This window comes from Sturnira hondurensis, unplaced genomic scaffold (genome assembly GCF_014824575.4).
Source record: "Sturnira hondurensis isolate 20B ecotype Veracruz unplaced genomic scaffold, ASM1482457v3 Scaffold0002638, whole genome shotgun sequence".
Lineage (NCBI taxonomy): Eukaryota > Metazoa > Chordata > Mammalia > Chiroptera > Phyllostomidae > Sturnira > Sturnira hondurensis.
This window is the reverse complement of record NW_028075269.1, coordinates 9,708,056-9,723,176: the sequence shown is the minus strand read 5'-3', so window position 1 is coordinate 9,723,176 and position 15,121 is coordinate 9,708,056. Positions and strand designations below refer to the sequence as shown.

At 44.5% G+C, this 15,121-nt stretch overlaps 1 protein-coding gene across 4 annotated transcripts in view; it reads left to right on the top strand.

Annotated features, from left to right (window-relative positions):
- WT1 (WT1 transcription factor) overlaps positions 1-15,121 on the top strand; it is a 48,937-nt gene that overhangs the window by 8,573 nt on the left and 25,243 nt on the right. For 3 of the 4 annotated variants that reach the window (XM_037040453.1, XM_037040454.1, XM_037040452.1), the window contains 2 exons: positions 10,356-10,433; positions 11,479-11,529. In XM_037040453.1, coding sequence (XP_036896348.1) covers positions 10,356-10,433; positions 11,479-11,529 — 129 coding nt within the window. The remainder of the gene's footprint in view (positions 1-10,355; positions 10,434-11,478; positions 11,530-15,121) is intronic. The other variant, XM_037040451.1, reaches the window with a different exon arrangement.

The window sequence follows — 15,121 nt, the reverse complement described above, 5'->3', positions numbered from 1 at the left end:
ACAGGTGGAGGAGGGGAAGGAGTCTGCGCTCCGGAGCCCGAGGTGGCGCGTCCCAAAGTCGCGGCGTGCTTGTGAAATTGAGCCTAGGACTGGTCTGATTCTGCTGTCCCTTGGAAGTACGGGGCCGAGTTTTTCCCACTTTTGTATGCCTGAGCTGCGCAGGCTTTGAAAACCTTTTATTTTGATTGGAAAATCCGGCATATCTAATCGGATCTTGGATTTGAGATCACGTTTTTTTTTTCCTTTCCTATTTCCTTTCCTTTCTTTTCTTTCATTCTTCCTTCCTCCCTCCTTCCCTCTCTCTCTTCCTTCCTTTACTTCTTTCTTTCTTCCTTTCTTTCTTTCTTTCTTTCTCTTTCTCTCTCTCAGAGAAAGAGAGATTTTTGACTTAGGAATTAGAAGTGGATTTTGATTTAGGACTCTAGAAAGAGACAGGGAGCAAGGAAATGCAGGCAATTGCACAGATAGAGATGAAGAGGTCACAACTATTCACCTTCCTTTTCTCCCTTCCTAGCTCAAATCCAGTTCAGTTCTTCATCTCAGACCCAGTGTTTTGCCCCAAGTCTGCCATTGCTCTCTCTGAGAGAGAGACCCCTCCTTGGGTCGGGTCAACGGAATGGGTGCAGAATCCCCAATCATTCTCTGTGGTGATCATTTAGCAAAATTGACCAGAGGTGCTAGTCCCCTTCTTGAAGAGCTGCTTCTGTGCATTGCCAGACCGGCTTTGCTAGGACTCCAGTAGCCATTGGAAGTGTAGTTGAAACGGCCTGCTCTTCCCCCCTTGACCCCAGCCTGGTGCCTCTCCCCAGGTGCAGAAGACCTGATGCCTGGGTGGGTGCTGTTAGGTGGGCTGGGATACCTCTGGGACTTGGGGACTGGAGGCTACTGGAGTCTGGTTCAGTAGCGACACACAGCTACACGTATTTCCTACTCTCCTTTCTCTGAAGCATAAACCCACCCTGTGGGACACCAGGAAAGGGCCCATCAGAGGGACTGAGCCACCCCACCCCCCGCCCCTCCCCCAAATGGAGTCAGGGATAAACTGATCACAATCATTAGTTTAATGGCGATTCTCCACTCTGGGTCTCTGGGGTGGATTTTGACTTAGGTCTAAATTTGAGATTACTGTAGAAGTAGGAAGTCACTCGAATTGCCTTCTACACATTAAATTTTCACAGTTTTCTAGTCCAGTTTCTAATTGGCCACTGTATAAAGCAATTTTGTCAGGTTCATCTTTTGGAAGTATCTGCTTATCCATTTTCCCTTTCTGTTGAGTTGGCCAAAAAGTCCGTGTGGCTTTTTCTGTAAAGTAAAAGACACATTTTTCATTTTCACCAACAACTTTATTGATTTGAGTATTTTGAGTGTGTGGGCTGTCTCCTAAGTGGTATAGTGTAGATTGTTCTCAGGTAATGTCTCCATCTGATCCCTGTCAACTTCAGCTGGTCCACCTGACCATGGAGCATCATCCAGCGAGAAATCTCCAGCACGAAAGTTCACAAACCACTTCTAACGCCTTTTGTCAGTCACAGTACCTTCTCCAAACACTGCACGAATCTGGTTTTGTGTTTCGGTCCCATTTTTACTTTTCTTGAAATAATAAAGCATAAGTCTTGCATGTTTTCTCCCATCTTCAATATTATAATAGCTACACAAAGATTCACTCATTTTGATAAGTTTTTAAAAAATGCACGCTGCTATGACAGCTGCCACAATACAATCTAACAAAATTCTTTTGAATGAAGTTAAAGACAACTAGAGCCATTGTATGGAAAAAAAAACCAAAGGAACTTTTTGGCCAACCCAATGAATGCATAATTATAACTTTTTTTGCCGCTCGTTTTTATAAATATCACAAAACACCATTTTCTCCTGTTATAGAACATTTCCTAAGCAGTAACATCTCCTAAAACAGAGTCTGTGGCCTCAGTAGGAATATAGTTTGTTCCCTCGAAGTTTGTATGGGTCTTTGGAGCTCCATCCACCCTAACGTTGCCAGAGTTCAAATCACTGTGCAAAGATCAGGTACTCCAAGCCGAAGGACATGTGATCGATGTGCACTGTTTAAGTAGCTGTGCAAACGGGTGTTTCATGGTATTCGCAGTAACTCGCTTCCATCCACCGGTTACAACAGTTGTTGATCGAGGGAGGCTTCAGGTAGCAAAGTAATGAAGCAGGAAGCCAGATGATAATTAGGAATCAGGAAAAGGAGTCTTGAAGGTTGAGCATTGCCTGATGTAGCAAGTACTTAATAAATGTTAAATATTTATTGGTGGTGGTGTTTTTACTAGAAGGTTTACTGGCACTACGGCTGAGGCCATAGCTTCTCTCTGAGAGCTGGGTTTCTTCTGTTCGCTCTCCTTGAAGGAGGCGAAGTCTTCCTCCTTGGGCTGTCACTGGCTGGGGACCACTGTGTGCCCTTTTCATAGAAACAGTCTGGCGGGGGCCTCATGTGGAGCCCTTTCTTCTTCTCCCTCAACTGTCTGGGATGGAAGGCTTGGGAAGACAGAACTGTACAGGCATCTTAAATGACATTCAAGCAAATTGCCTTAAAAAAAATTCTCTGTAGTGACCATGCCTGATGCTGCAAAACTAATTGTGCAATTATTTAGCTTGATTGAAAAAAAGGATCAGGCACTTCCCCGCCAGTAGTGATGAATGGACAGGTGTAGGGACATTTTAAAATTGGGTCTGTGCATCGATGTCACCATGGTTGTGTCATTTTCTTCTTTCCTATTCCTAAAAAAAAGGTTTGAAAAGTTATTTAAATGCTTTTAGGAACTCAGTGTTTGAAAAAGCATAAAAAATAGGACTGAACTCCAATCACTGAATAACTTAACTTTTGGATTTTTGATATTCAGGGGTGCTTGTCTGTCTAAAATTGGGACCTCGTGGGAAAGGCTTGCTTGTATTTTGTTCGCCTCATTGAAGTTGACCCTTTGAGGCAGCTTGCCCAACTCCTTCCCCACCCCTCTTCCCAAAACACTCTTCCCCACACTTGGATTTAGTCTTCCTCCCCAGCATGAAGGAAAGATAATGGTACCTATACAGACATTCAGTAAGCAGTGCACAATGTGAATTTGCTTTGAGGAAATTCTCAGAATTCTCGACTTGTCAGGAGAGACATTTACGACCAGAGAAACATTATAAGTTCTCCCCTGTCTCTCAGGTAACAGATCTGAAGGGTTGCAGCCATACCCACTTGTGTGTTGGTATAAACGGTACTGAGTAAGAAAATGCTCCCAGTCAACTCTCAGGAAGTGGTAGGAGATGGTTTCCCCACCCTCCCTGCCTCCCTGCCCCCGCCCCTCCCCGCCACACGTTGCAGGTGGGTAGAGTTTTGTCTATAGTTCCTAAGGCGTATGAAACTAGATTTCAGTTCAGGGAAGCCCGTGATCACACTGGGTGAAAGCCTGAGTCGCTGTAACACAGGGACTAGGGTTCATTAGTGCGTGATCCCTACATGTGCTGAGTGCTTCCCTCTCAGTTCGTTCATTTGGTTCTCCTGATTGATCTATGGAGTGGGTGCTCTGAACTGCATTCTGCTGAGGAGGAAACAGCCTTAGAGACTCCAAGTAACTTGCCCAGGCTCACACGATGAGTGATAATCAGAACCGGGATTCAATCCTCATCATCTCTGACTTCAACACCAGTCTGTGCTCTGGATCACTGAGGGTCACCAGGCCACTCCACTCGGAATATTCCCCTTACACAGTCCACGCCTTTGCTGGTGAATAACAATGGCAAATTCTTATGTAAATCTTTTCCCGCCCAGGCACCATCCTAAGCAGTTTACAAATACTGACTTGTTTAATCATGTGGCAACTCTCTGCGGTACCATCCTGGTGAGGTTATCACCCCCCCATCACAGAGGAGGAAACTGAGGCCCCGGAGGTGAATTTGCCCAGTGGGACACAGTAAGGGGCAGAGCTGGTGTTTACGGCCAGTGGGTGAGGCCCTGGAATCTGTGCTCCTACCCGCTGTACCCACCTGCTGCCTCCCCTGATCCTCAAGTGCCCTCTCTCTCTCCAAAGGTGGCATCTTCCCTAGGTCTCCCTGAAGAAAAAGGCCTTTGTTTCCCATGGTTGTGAAAGAAACGCATTGTGCATTAGTTTACCCATACCTTTCAATGGTAAGCGCTTAGTGGGGCGGCGGGGGTGGGGGGGGTGGGGGGGCACTATTTTTCCCCTGGTGAGTATTGTTGGAGCCGGCTTGAACTTTCCTCTTAAGTCATAACTAACAAAGCAGCTCTGTCTTTCCAACTGTGGACTCCTCTAACTTTGCCTTTACCACTGGACATGACTGTTGGTGAAGTTCAGTCCCGGGCAGCTAAAGAAATCCAGAGCAGAGACCTTTCTCCCCGTCCCTGGACCCAGCAGGAATGTCTGCTCCCAGGGCCACCCAAGCTTAATGCTTGCTCAGAGGCAAGGTCCCAGCGAATGTTGGACCCCATGTAAGTTTAATATAACGTTCCCTCTGATTTCCACGTGGGATGAGCAGCGAGCTGGACCTTCCCTGCTCATTCCCCTTGAACCTCTTCCACAAGCCTCTTCCGAGGCTGCTGACCTCCAGTCCCCGCGTGTGCCCATTGCACAGCTTGGTTCTTGAGCTACTTTAAAAAGGAGTTCTGTGCACTACGGTGGAAAAATATTCCCATACACACTCTTTTTTGAGGCAGTCTAGTTGTTCCTCTTACTTTTTACCCTTTTATGTGGTTTGCATACCCTTCTTTAACAACCGTGCTGCTCATGTAAATGAGAATGTTTCCTTCTGCCCCTTAGCAATTCAAGAAACAATAATTGCCGATTTGACTATTTAAAAAAAAAAATCCTCTCCTAAGGATATGTTCATTGATTTTTTTAGAGATGGAGAAAGCGGGGAAGAGACAGAGAGTCCCATTGCTGTGAGAGAGACACATTGACTGGTTACCCTGCCCTTTTGGTGTACGGGATGATGCTCAGCCAGCTGAGCCACCCTGAGCCAGGGCTGACTTTTTAATTGAATGTGGATTCACAGATGGTGAAGTTGACAGTGTAGCGTGCCACCAGTAGACTGTCTTTCATGGAAGTGAAACTTCCTTAGCAGCCCCAGAGTTTCTGAGGAATCCAGGTCAGTGGCAAGTTGCAAGTTCACAATCCCCTTTTTAAGTTAGTTTTTGACTTCGATGTAAATTGGAGGACAGTTTATGACCAAGGGAATAAAATCATAATCAATGCTTGTGCTGCCTCTTTCACCTGTGTATCCAAGTACACTTTGCATGGTGTGCAGATTTTATTTGACAATACTGGTGTGTGATTCTCACATAGGTAGTCAGGAAGGCAGGAAGTGTGGAATGGTTTCCAAGGTGGTCAGTTTGTGGTGTTATCAAAGCCAAAGACTTGCATTGGACTTGTCTCCAGGGAGGGGGAAAACCTAGTTTCAATATTCCTTCGACTTTTTTGCTGACCAAGGGTTTATTAATAGAAGTTGAATCCCCAGTGGGTTTTTCTTTGGTTAACTGGCGAGCTTGAGAGAAATTACAATACCAAGAGATTGACTGTAAAATAATTATTCACCATGGCCTGCTGGGCAGAAATTTCTCAACAGGAGCCTCCAAGGCGCCTCAGAGGGAAGAACGCAGGAAAGGGGCAGCGTGGAAGTCTGGCTGCAGCCTCAGCAGTGCGCGAGCCCTGGTTGTCAGGTGGAGGTGAAGCCACAGAGGCCACTCTGTTGGTGTGGGTCAGTGCCGTGGCGCCAAATGCTGCAAACACGAATTCTGGTCACGAATGCCGGCTCTGTTTGCCTGTTTCCTGTTAGGCTTAACAAAATCATCCCCCGGACAACGTCTTTTCTTCCATCAAGATGCTACTTTGCGGGGGTGGGTTGGGGAACTGGGTAAAAAAGGCAAAGGGATGAAGAAGTACAGATGGACAAATTGGTAGCTACAGAGTAGTCGCAAGGATGTGAAACACAGCACAGAGAATATAGCCAATAATACTGCAATCACTACGTCTGGGGCCAGGCGAATACTGGAAATGTCAGAGGGACCACTTTGTAAAGTATATGATTTGTCCAACCACTATGCTGTACACTTGAAACTAATATAGAATAATATTGAATGCAAACTGTAATGGAAAAAAAAGATTCTACTTTGTCAGCTAGCAACCATCTGGCAGAGGTAACTCCACTGTCAACTGGGTTCAGTGGTTCTATTCCAGAGGTTCTAAGATCTTTTCTACCTTGTTCTACTGAGTATAGTAAACACACTTACAGATGAAAATGGACTTGAGTTACACACGCATTTGAAGAGTGGAGGAGTTCAAGTCCAGATAATAGCTGAGGGTTTTCTTCTTCCTTTCTTTTAGTGCGGAGGTCAAGAACTCAGTAATACTGCAGTCCAGGCCAAAACAAACTCTATATGATCTACTACTGATTTCCTTTCAAGTTCCCCTTGTGGCAAGGACTGACTTCCTTTTATTTAACTCCAGCTTGCATTAATCCCAGTTATAGAAGTTTCTTTCCTTTCTCTCTTGCCTCCAACTTCAAACATTTCTTACGTAGAAAGCAAGTGTCTTTTTATGAAAAAAAAAGACCTACTTAAAAAATATAAAGGACACCATGACTTTGGGAATATGTTTTGGCAGCCTGTGATTTCAGAGTTCACTTCCGAATGGACAGAGTTAGAGGGGGAGCCAAAATGCCTACGTGACCACTGTGGTTGAGCTGAGCCAAACCTCCTGCTTATCTGATCCCCTCTGGGAATGAGGTGGTTGACACCTTCAGCGGTTAATTTAATAATTAGATGCCTTATTTGTCAAAGGCCATATATTCTTTGACCAGTGCTGCCTCTTTGTGTGGGTTTTCATGATGAGAGCTGGGCGTTGACTGATTGCCCAAAGAGATCAGAGCCCTGAGTATGCTTGGGCCCAGTATTTTTAGCTCGAGTTCACATTTTGTCCTCTCTCCAGCAGCAGTTATTGTCATTGCTGTCATGGGCTTCCAGCTGAAAGATTGTGCCAGTCGAGCCTCCTGAGCGAGCTGCCGAGGAGCCCCGGGCCGACAGAAGGCAGGGTGTGATTAAAACTGTGCTCTGATCCTATCGCTGGTCTCAGGATCGGCGATGCTGATCCCCAGAAACCTATGAGTAGCTGGGGATTTTCTGAAAGTCCTTCTTTCTACCATACCTTCTCCTTCCCCCTCCTTCTGAGGATTTACAAGCTGGGCTGTCAGGGCCACAGCAATCAAGAGGTGGGGCTCCTGTTGGGATCTGGGCACACCGTCCTTAGTTAGCTCAAGAGGATGTGTTGGGCATCTTGCATCATGTAACTTTCTGGAGACAGAGGAGGTTCTGCTTCCTGGCATGAGTTCCTTCCACTTCCAGACTCTTCTGGTCTGTGTTATTATTACTGTTATTTAAATGGCAGTGAGAAGACCAGGCTCAGGGGCCACATGATGCCTGAAGCTTTCAAAAGTACAGGGCAGGGTGGGGGCCAGGGCATCAGGCAAGTCAGCAGCAGGCACCTCTCTGAGCCCTCCTTTGATAAACAGCGGTCATAAATATACCTGCCTCACAAAGTTGTCAGGAAGAATCCATAAGTGCTGTGCAAAATATGCTAGATTAGAAATATTAAAATACTGTGTCTGTCTAGTCAGTCCTCAAAGAGCCATTGTTCAAGCTTTATAACATCTCTGTGAAGTTAAACTGATTGAGACTAATATTCCCATTAGACAGATGGGGAAACTGAGGTGCAGAGAGCTGAATTGATTTGCTTCATTGGCTCAAGATCCTAAAACTTATAGAAGTAGCACTGTCTAGCAGAAACATAATATGAGCCATATATTTGAAATTTGCTAGCAGCCACATAAAAAAGAAACAGTGAAATTAATTTTGAAATATTCTCTTTAACCCAGTATAGTCAAAATCTTATTTCAACATGTGGCACTAGCCGTGTTTCAAGTGCTCAGTAGCCACATGTAACTTACTGGCTGCCACATTGGACAAGGCAGTGAAGGGTACCTATTAAGCACCTACTAGGAAGATATTGATGTGTAAGACATAACTTGTATTTAAGAAAGTTTGTTTTATGGGGGCCAAGAAAATGTCTTTAAAAATATTTTCTCTTTGTAGGACTTTCTAGGACTGTGGCACCTTAGGACTCTATTGGCTTATTTTTGAAATCTGTGAGAAAATTCCTAAACCACAAAGTTAGGTATTTGGGACTCACTAAACCTGTATGTAAACTTCTGTCGCTCATCTTGTTTCTCAGCCCTCTCAAAAATTATGATTTTCTTAGTCTTATGCGAGGATGAAATCATTTCAGAAAGATCCCACATCCCAATAGGACCTCGGAGAATTGTCAACTGGAGCTGAGTGATTTTAGTTGGTGAACAATTTTTAAAAAACCAGTGACAAATATATAGGGCTGCCTGGGGAATACAATGCCTGTTGGCTGAGATTAATGGCAAGATTAATAAATGGATTGCTTGATGAAAAGGCGCAAGAGAACAAAAACCAGTAGAGATTGCGGAGGAGGCTGCTTATTAATGAACTGTCAACCCAAAGAAAGTTCAAGAAACTCTTCTGTGTTAAATGCAGCAGGCTGGCACTTCTAATAAAAATTGGGGTCCTTCAGGAATTAATTACACTGGCCTTACAGCAGGAATTCGTGGAATTGAGAAACGCGGTGGCACAGACCAGTACCGGCCGCTGCTGCAGACCAGGGAAGCCGCAGGAGAAACTAATCATTTTTTCCCCATTGATATGTCGGACATTGTAGTAGCATAATAGCCAGTCAGACGTGGGGATGAGTGATGGGGTCCAGATATACACTGACTAATGAAACTACACATACTTTGAGATTGAAGTCACTTCTCATTTCACATGTAAAATTCCCTTCTGGAATCCGATTTTATCCTTATCCTGTGTGCCCGCCACTAAGGAGTCCCAAATAATTCTCAGAGTGATTATATGAGGGGCAGATGGGCTGGAGCGTGATTTGTCAAGCTACGCCAAGAGAGAGCACTGTATTCATTTACTCTGTGTTGCTGTGATTTCCCAGTTTGGTTGGCTCGACAACACCTTCTCTTAATTAAACTTCAGGGTTGCTTCGGCCCGACGGGTGAAGCAACCCAAAGGAATGCTGTGACAAGATGGAGATTGTCCAGAATTTGCCGTTCGACATCGCACATTAGATATTGAAAGCTTCAGAGCCTTTGTTAACCTCTGCCAGGAAGGTAGAGTGAAAATTTCTTCTGTAATGTGTTTAGACCAAGGGCTTCCAAACAAACCATTAATCTCTTGGGTTTCAAATTTCCCAATTAACCATTTCAGTTCAGGAGTACATTTATTCCTAATAGAGCTTGGTAATATACCTGATGGTGTATGTGCTAATTTTCTAGGCATGAGATGAGTAAATAAATAAAAATGAAAACACATGTAGTAGAGACATTTAAAAGACTTGCCCTTGCAGGCTCCTTGGAGAGGGGTGTTATGTCAGGGAATGGGTGTGAGGAACCTTCTGTGATGCATTTAGAGTGATGTTTAAAACCACATGTAATAAAGATGTTTATGAGAGTTGGATGTGCAAAGTAAAAGGGAGAGAACAACTTTTTTGGGGGGAGAGTAACCTTTGATTGGCTTATGTGATAAGGTATTTCTCCTTTGGGGTCTTCACGTAAATGATCAGCCATTGCTCTCCCTCAGCCCACTTTTTAGAACTGGGTTGGGGGGCTTTTAGGAACAAGCTGTCTTTACTTGTACCAGAATTATAAAATGTATAGGAAATGATTCCTTTAGTTGTACGTAGAGCTTATTATCCTTTGTCTTTTGCTCATCACATGCTTGAGTATTGGACCATCCACCACCCACCACTCTGACTTTTCAGGCCCTCATAATCCACATGACACTATCCTTTTGATTAAAGCAACTTGATGGCTTTTTCATGAATAATTAATATGCTGCCTTTTCACTTTCAGCTCCAGGCTTTTAACTTTAATGTTGAGTTATCCAGCCTGTGTTGCCTTTCAAAGTTTCATTACCTTTAGCCTCTTCCCTTCAAAGGTTTAATACCTCTTCAGAAACTTCAATATTTGCCATAGTAAGTTTTTTTAAAGGTTTCCAAGTTACCCCACATACCTTCTGCTGTGTATGAAGTGACTGACTGTATGGAGACGAGTGGGATGCAATGGAAAGTGGAGATCAGTGGGATGCAATGGAAATTATTTCAGACTTGTGCGTTCGATCACCCTGGAGAATGTGGAGGCTCTCACAGTAAAGGGAAGCTAAAATGCCATTGTGTTTTTTTTTTGAAGTGACAATTGCACGTTTAATCTTTTTTGTAGTCTTGTGTTTCTAACTCTGTATATTTTTCTAACAGTGACAATTTATACCAGATGACCTCCCAGCTTGAATGCATGACCTGGAATCAGATGAACTTAGGAGCCACATTAAAGGGGTAAGGCTGTCTCTATTCCATTGCCCTTCAACAGTAACTTAAGGCCCATCTGAACCGTCTTAAAGGTGCTTATACCTTCTGGCGAGAGTACTGTTTTAGAAGTATGGGCAAGGCTCTTTTCAGTGTCCAGATGTTCTCCTCCCACCGCCAGTTGGCGGGCTGTGTTCAAATACTAAATTTTCAGGTGTATAAATAGGGGACACTCCTGTCTGGAACAAGGGAGCTAAGGATGTTGGGACACCTTAACATGGCCTTTACCTATTGAAATTTTTTAGAGTTCTTCGAAGTTGTGTCCGTTCAACCTCGCTTAATGTTTATGTTTTGCTAGTGATACCACAGATGTTACCTATTACATAACTTAGCCAGAAGTGCTTTGCATTTACAAAGTTGAGGGTCTAAATTTGTATTTGAGAGACAATGATTTGGGCAGTGCAGAATCAACTGTCCTCATACCTCGCTGCACCAACAAGCTGCTTCATACTTGATACACAACGATAGTAGGGAGAACATAAACTATCAAACAGAGGTAGGTAGGGGCAGTTCTTTCCACCTGAAAACAAAGAAAGACAAGCAAGTGGGACTTGCTCTCTACAGTGAAAGAACGTACTTTCGGCTTTCTAACAAGTCTTGGTGATAGACGGTTGGCTATGACCCTCAGGACGCTCCTGTGATCTATCAGGTGAACTTTTAGGTCACCCCACCGGGTCTCCCTAATAACATTATGATGCCCTGGTACTGGTACCCTGTTTTCCAGAGAAGTAAATCCAGCTCAGAGAGTTCAATCCCCAAATTCACATCATATGAAGTGGTAGAGCTGGGACTCCACGCCCCGATCTAATTCCCAAAGCCCAGGCTCCTCCGGCCCCCCTGCGGGGCCTTTCTCCCCACTGTCAGCCCCAGTGGGCCTGGAGACTCAGTTCAGCACTCTGCACCAGATGGCTGCCTTCACATTTCTGTGTGTTTGGTGGCTTCTCATTGGATTCTGGGTTCTGGGGGGCTTCTAGAGCCGTGCCTGCTCCATCCCCCACCTCTTCTTCTCTTCTAGAGTTGCTGCTGGGAGCTCCAGCTCAGTGAAATGGACAGAAGGGCAGAGCAAGTGAGTGGACGATGCAATGATGGCAAATGGCGTAGGCTTCGTTGGTGGTGCCTGGGGGCGTTAGGACTGACGATGGTAATCAGGGTAGCCATTGGTGCACTGCCATGGGAAACTTCCAATCGTCTCTCTCTTCCTGCTTCTTATTTATGGAGGACACGTTGTGGATGAAAATGAGGTGGTGATGTTTCTCATCAACATAGTCCTGGAACACAGTGTTTAGAAGGATGCACTAGGGACCCTGCGCATTTCTTCGTGACTTTCGTAAACTGCTAAATTTGTGGCATTACACATATTGCTGTTAGACCAGTCAGATCTTTCAGTCATACTTGCATTTTCTCCATTTACCATTGAATCTCTAAGGGAGAACTTAATTTTTACCCCCAGTCTATGGCCAGACTTCCTGCAAAGAATTTTTCCTTCCCAAACATCTGTGTCTTCCTCAGTCCTGGAGCCTGCACCCTGGGACATTCTGTAACTATTCTTTTTTTGACTTCATTTTCTCTGCTTGAACACCAGAACCAGCCTCCCTCTTCTCATCCTCCTTCCTTCTGTTGGCTCAGTCCTGTCCTTCAGTAATCAGCAGAGTTCTTTTTCTTCTTTTTTTTCATCTTTTAAGACTTACTGTTAGACCCTTCTCTCTACGCCCCCCCATTTTTCTTTTTTATCCAAATCTCCACTTCCTTTCTCTAGACCCCCAAATAAGAAGCTCCCTGTTGAGTTGATTCTTCTCTTCTCCCACATGCATCCAAGGAAAGGGATGCTGACAATTTCAGCATTCTGCCCCCTCTTAACTTGTCTTAAATTTCTTGGCATCTTGGTCCTAGTGTTTCTTTCTGGATCTCTTCCTTTCTTTCTCCCTTCTCCACTCAGAATTTAGTATCTCTCCCCAAACTAAATGCCAAGGATAGAAAGAACAGGATTTTGAAGTGTGTATATTTCAGTTTTTAAAAGTACTCTTCATGTTGGAGTGCAGGGTTTTTTGTTTTTTTGCTTAATTACACAAATTACAGATAAGGAATCTTGAATCTGGGTCTTTCCACAGTTGAGATCATTTTGACATCTTTCAAGGTCTTTAGACATGTGGCAATAGTCACTTGCTGGGGAGTCAGAAGCTATAGTGTAGGATGAAACACCAAGTATGAATGGTTTGTCATTTTCAATTCCACATAAGAAAAGAAACCTCGACCAGTTTTTTCATAGGTCTGGTGCTTACACTTTGAGACAGGATTTCTGGAATCAAGATGCGTTTCTAGAATACTGACTTCACTCAGAGAGCTGTATCACAAGGATTGGGGTGGCTGCCGTAGTCTCCCAGAAGAGCAACTCTTTGGAGAGCAAAACAGGTGTGCGGTTGTCCAATTTGCTAACCTCATCTCTCACACTGGGTTTGTCCTTTCAGAACATGTGGCAACTCCGCCAGCGTCTGCTCTCATCTGTGAGTGGACCATTTGTCTAAGGACGGGTGTTAACAGTATTGGACGTCGTGCGAGCGGCTTTGCCCATGTTTCCCTTTCTGATCTCATGACATGCCTAGGTTTGTGGTCACATCCGTCTTTTGGACGAGGAGGCTGGTGAGATTAAGCCGCCTAACCAAGCTCACGTCAGGAGTGAGTGCCAGAGCCATGCTGAAATCCTCGCCTGTCTGACTCTAGATTCTAGGCCCTAGATTAGAGTTTCTGGAGCTTTCAGATTGTGACCACAGTAGAAAGACCTCTCACACTGAGATCCGATACACACACACGCATGTGTACACCCACACACAACACGAAGTTTCCAAAAACAGTGCTTACCCTTCCTTGGTCCATGCTGTGCGTACTGACATTTTCTCCTTTATTCTGTATCATTTTTCATGTGCTGGTGGTTATATGCAGGTTGATTTTACAAGTCGCGGATGGGTGATGGCCACAGGTTGCCTCTCTTGTAGCTCGTGAGGATGATGACCCCCTAGCTCTCTCCTCCAGGCCCATGAACAGCCGAGAATGGGATTCAGCAAAGTCTGTTATTCCAGTAGAAAGTTTGGTTTTTCTCCAGAGGGGACATAATCTGGGTGGGCATCGTTATTCTCTGTAATACCAGATTTACTTTCTTTCATCATGATATAAGAACACTGAAAACACACTTCAGGAAATATATAAAGACAAATGAAGAGAAAAAAACCATCTTTTGCTTTAATCTGTAAGGGGTGTCCTGACGCTATTTTGAAACCAGTGGTGAGAAAATCGTGGTGACAAGGTGGATGAGGAACAGGAAAACTGGATGTTTCATTCGTTTTTTGGAGAAGAAATATGTAATTCCCATGTTGCTCATAAAAATGAGGAATTATCAATTTTTCATTAAAAGATCATGTACTTTAGACCAACCTCCACTAAATGTTTGTTCATGTCTTCTTTCCTTGACCATGTTACTTTTATTTTAAAAAAATAGGCTTGTTTCCTCCTGGCCTAACCAGTGCGTGGAGACGTCATTAGATGTCTGGGAGCGGTGATGGGCTGGTGGGCAGGGCCGGGTCCCAGGGAGAGCGAGGGAAGCTGAGAGAAAAGCCTGATGTGTAAGGGGCAGGGCCAGATGCTCTTGCCACGGGTTTACTCTTGTCTCCTTCTCCTTTTCTTCATTTTCTAATCCCTGCTTGCTCCTTGGGACCAGAATTCCTTTTATGATCTCACATGGGGTATCATTGTATTGCAATTTCAAGTCAAAGAGAAGCTACTTTATGAAACTATGCTCTTAATTCTGACCCTTGACCTCACCCGCAAACAAACGAAATTAGATTTTTCCAGTGGGTCACTGAGAGGAAAAAATTGCCAGGGACCCTCTCTAAGTATTAGTCCACCTTTACGAATAATTCTGTTTATGGTGCCTTGGTGTTGCCTGCTTTTTATTTCTTGAAAACGATTTTCTATGTGTCCTTAATGGCTGCTGGTTTTTCTAAGGCTTCTCACAAGCCTTGGCTATCCTGTCAGCCTCTGTTTTGTCTCTCTTGAAGAAAATATCCTGCAAAATGGAGAAACACAGCAACCTTGACTGTGGTCCAAGTTATTAAAACAAGGAAGAAGTTATTCTCTGGGGACGTGGGTAGGGGGAGTGGGAAATTGAACACAATAGAAATGGTAAAGGAGTGCTGAGCAAAATGAATGTCCCTTTGCTGGTCCAAGAAGTTCACAGACTGTTGGGAACACACAGTATTTGACCTGCGGATGCTTGAAAGGAAACACGAAAGCCTCGTGACGAGTGATGTATGGTGCAAGCAAAGCCTCGCGGTTTGGTGGGGCCAAGGCTGTTGAATCTGGAGAAAATCCCCGCTAGACATGGTCTCATCCCCGAGAACCTGTGCCAAAAGAGATAGCTGTCTTCTCTGGCTGGGAGTTCCGATACACAGCCCAGCACCTTCCCTCTCCAGCTCATGAACATAAGGTACTCGTCCAAGAGATTTACTTCTTGAAAATGCGTAGCCTGCTTTTAAGTGACTCCTGGAACTTGAGACGCGAAGGCAAAGGTGGAGAGAAGCAGCTCTCTGAACACCAGCATTCCTGAGTGGGCTTCTCCATCTCCACCTCCAGCAGAAAGTTAAGTTCTCCTTTTAAAAGAATGATTA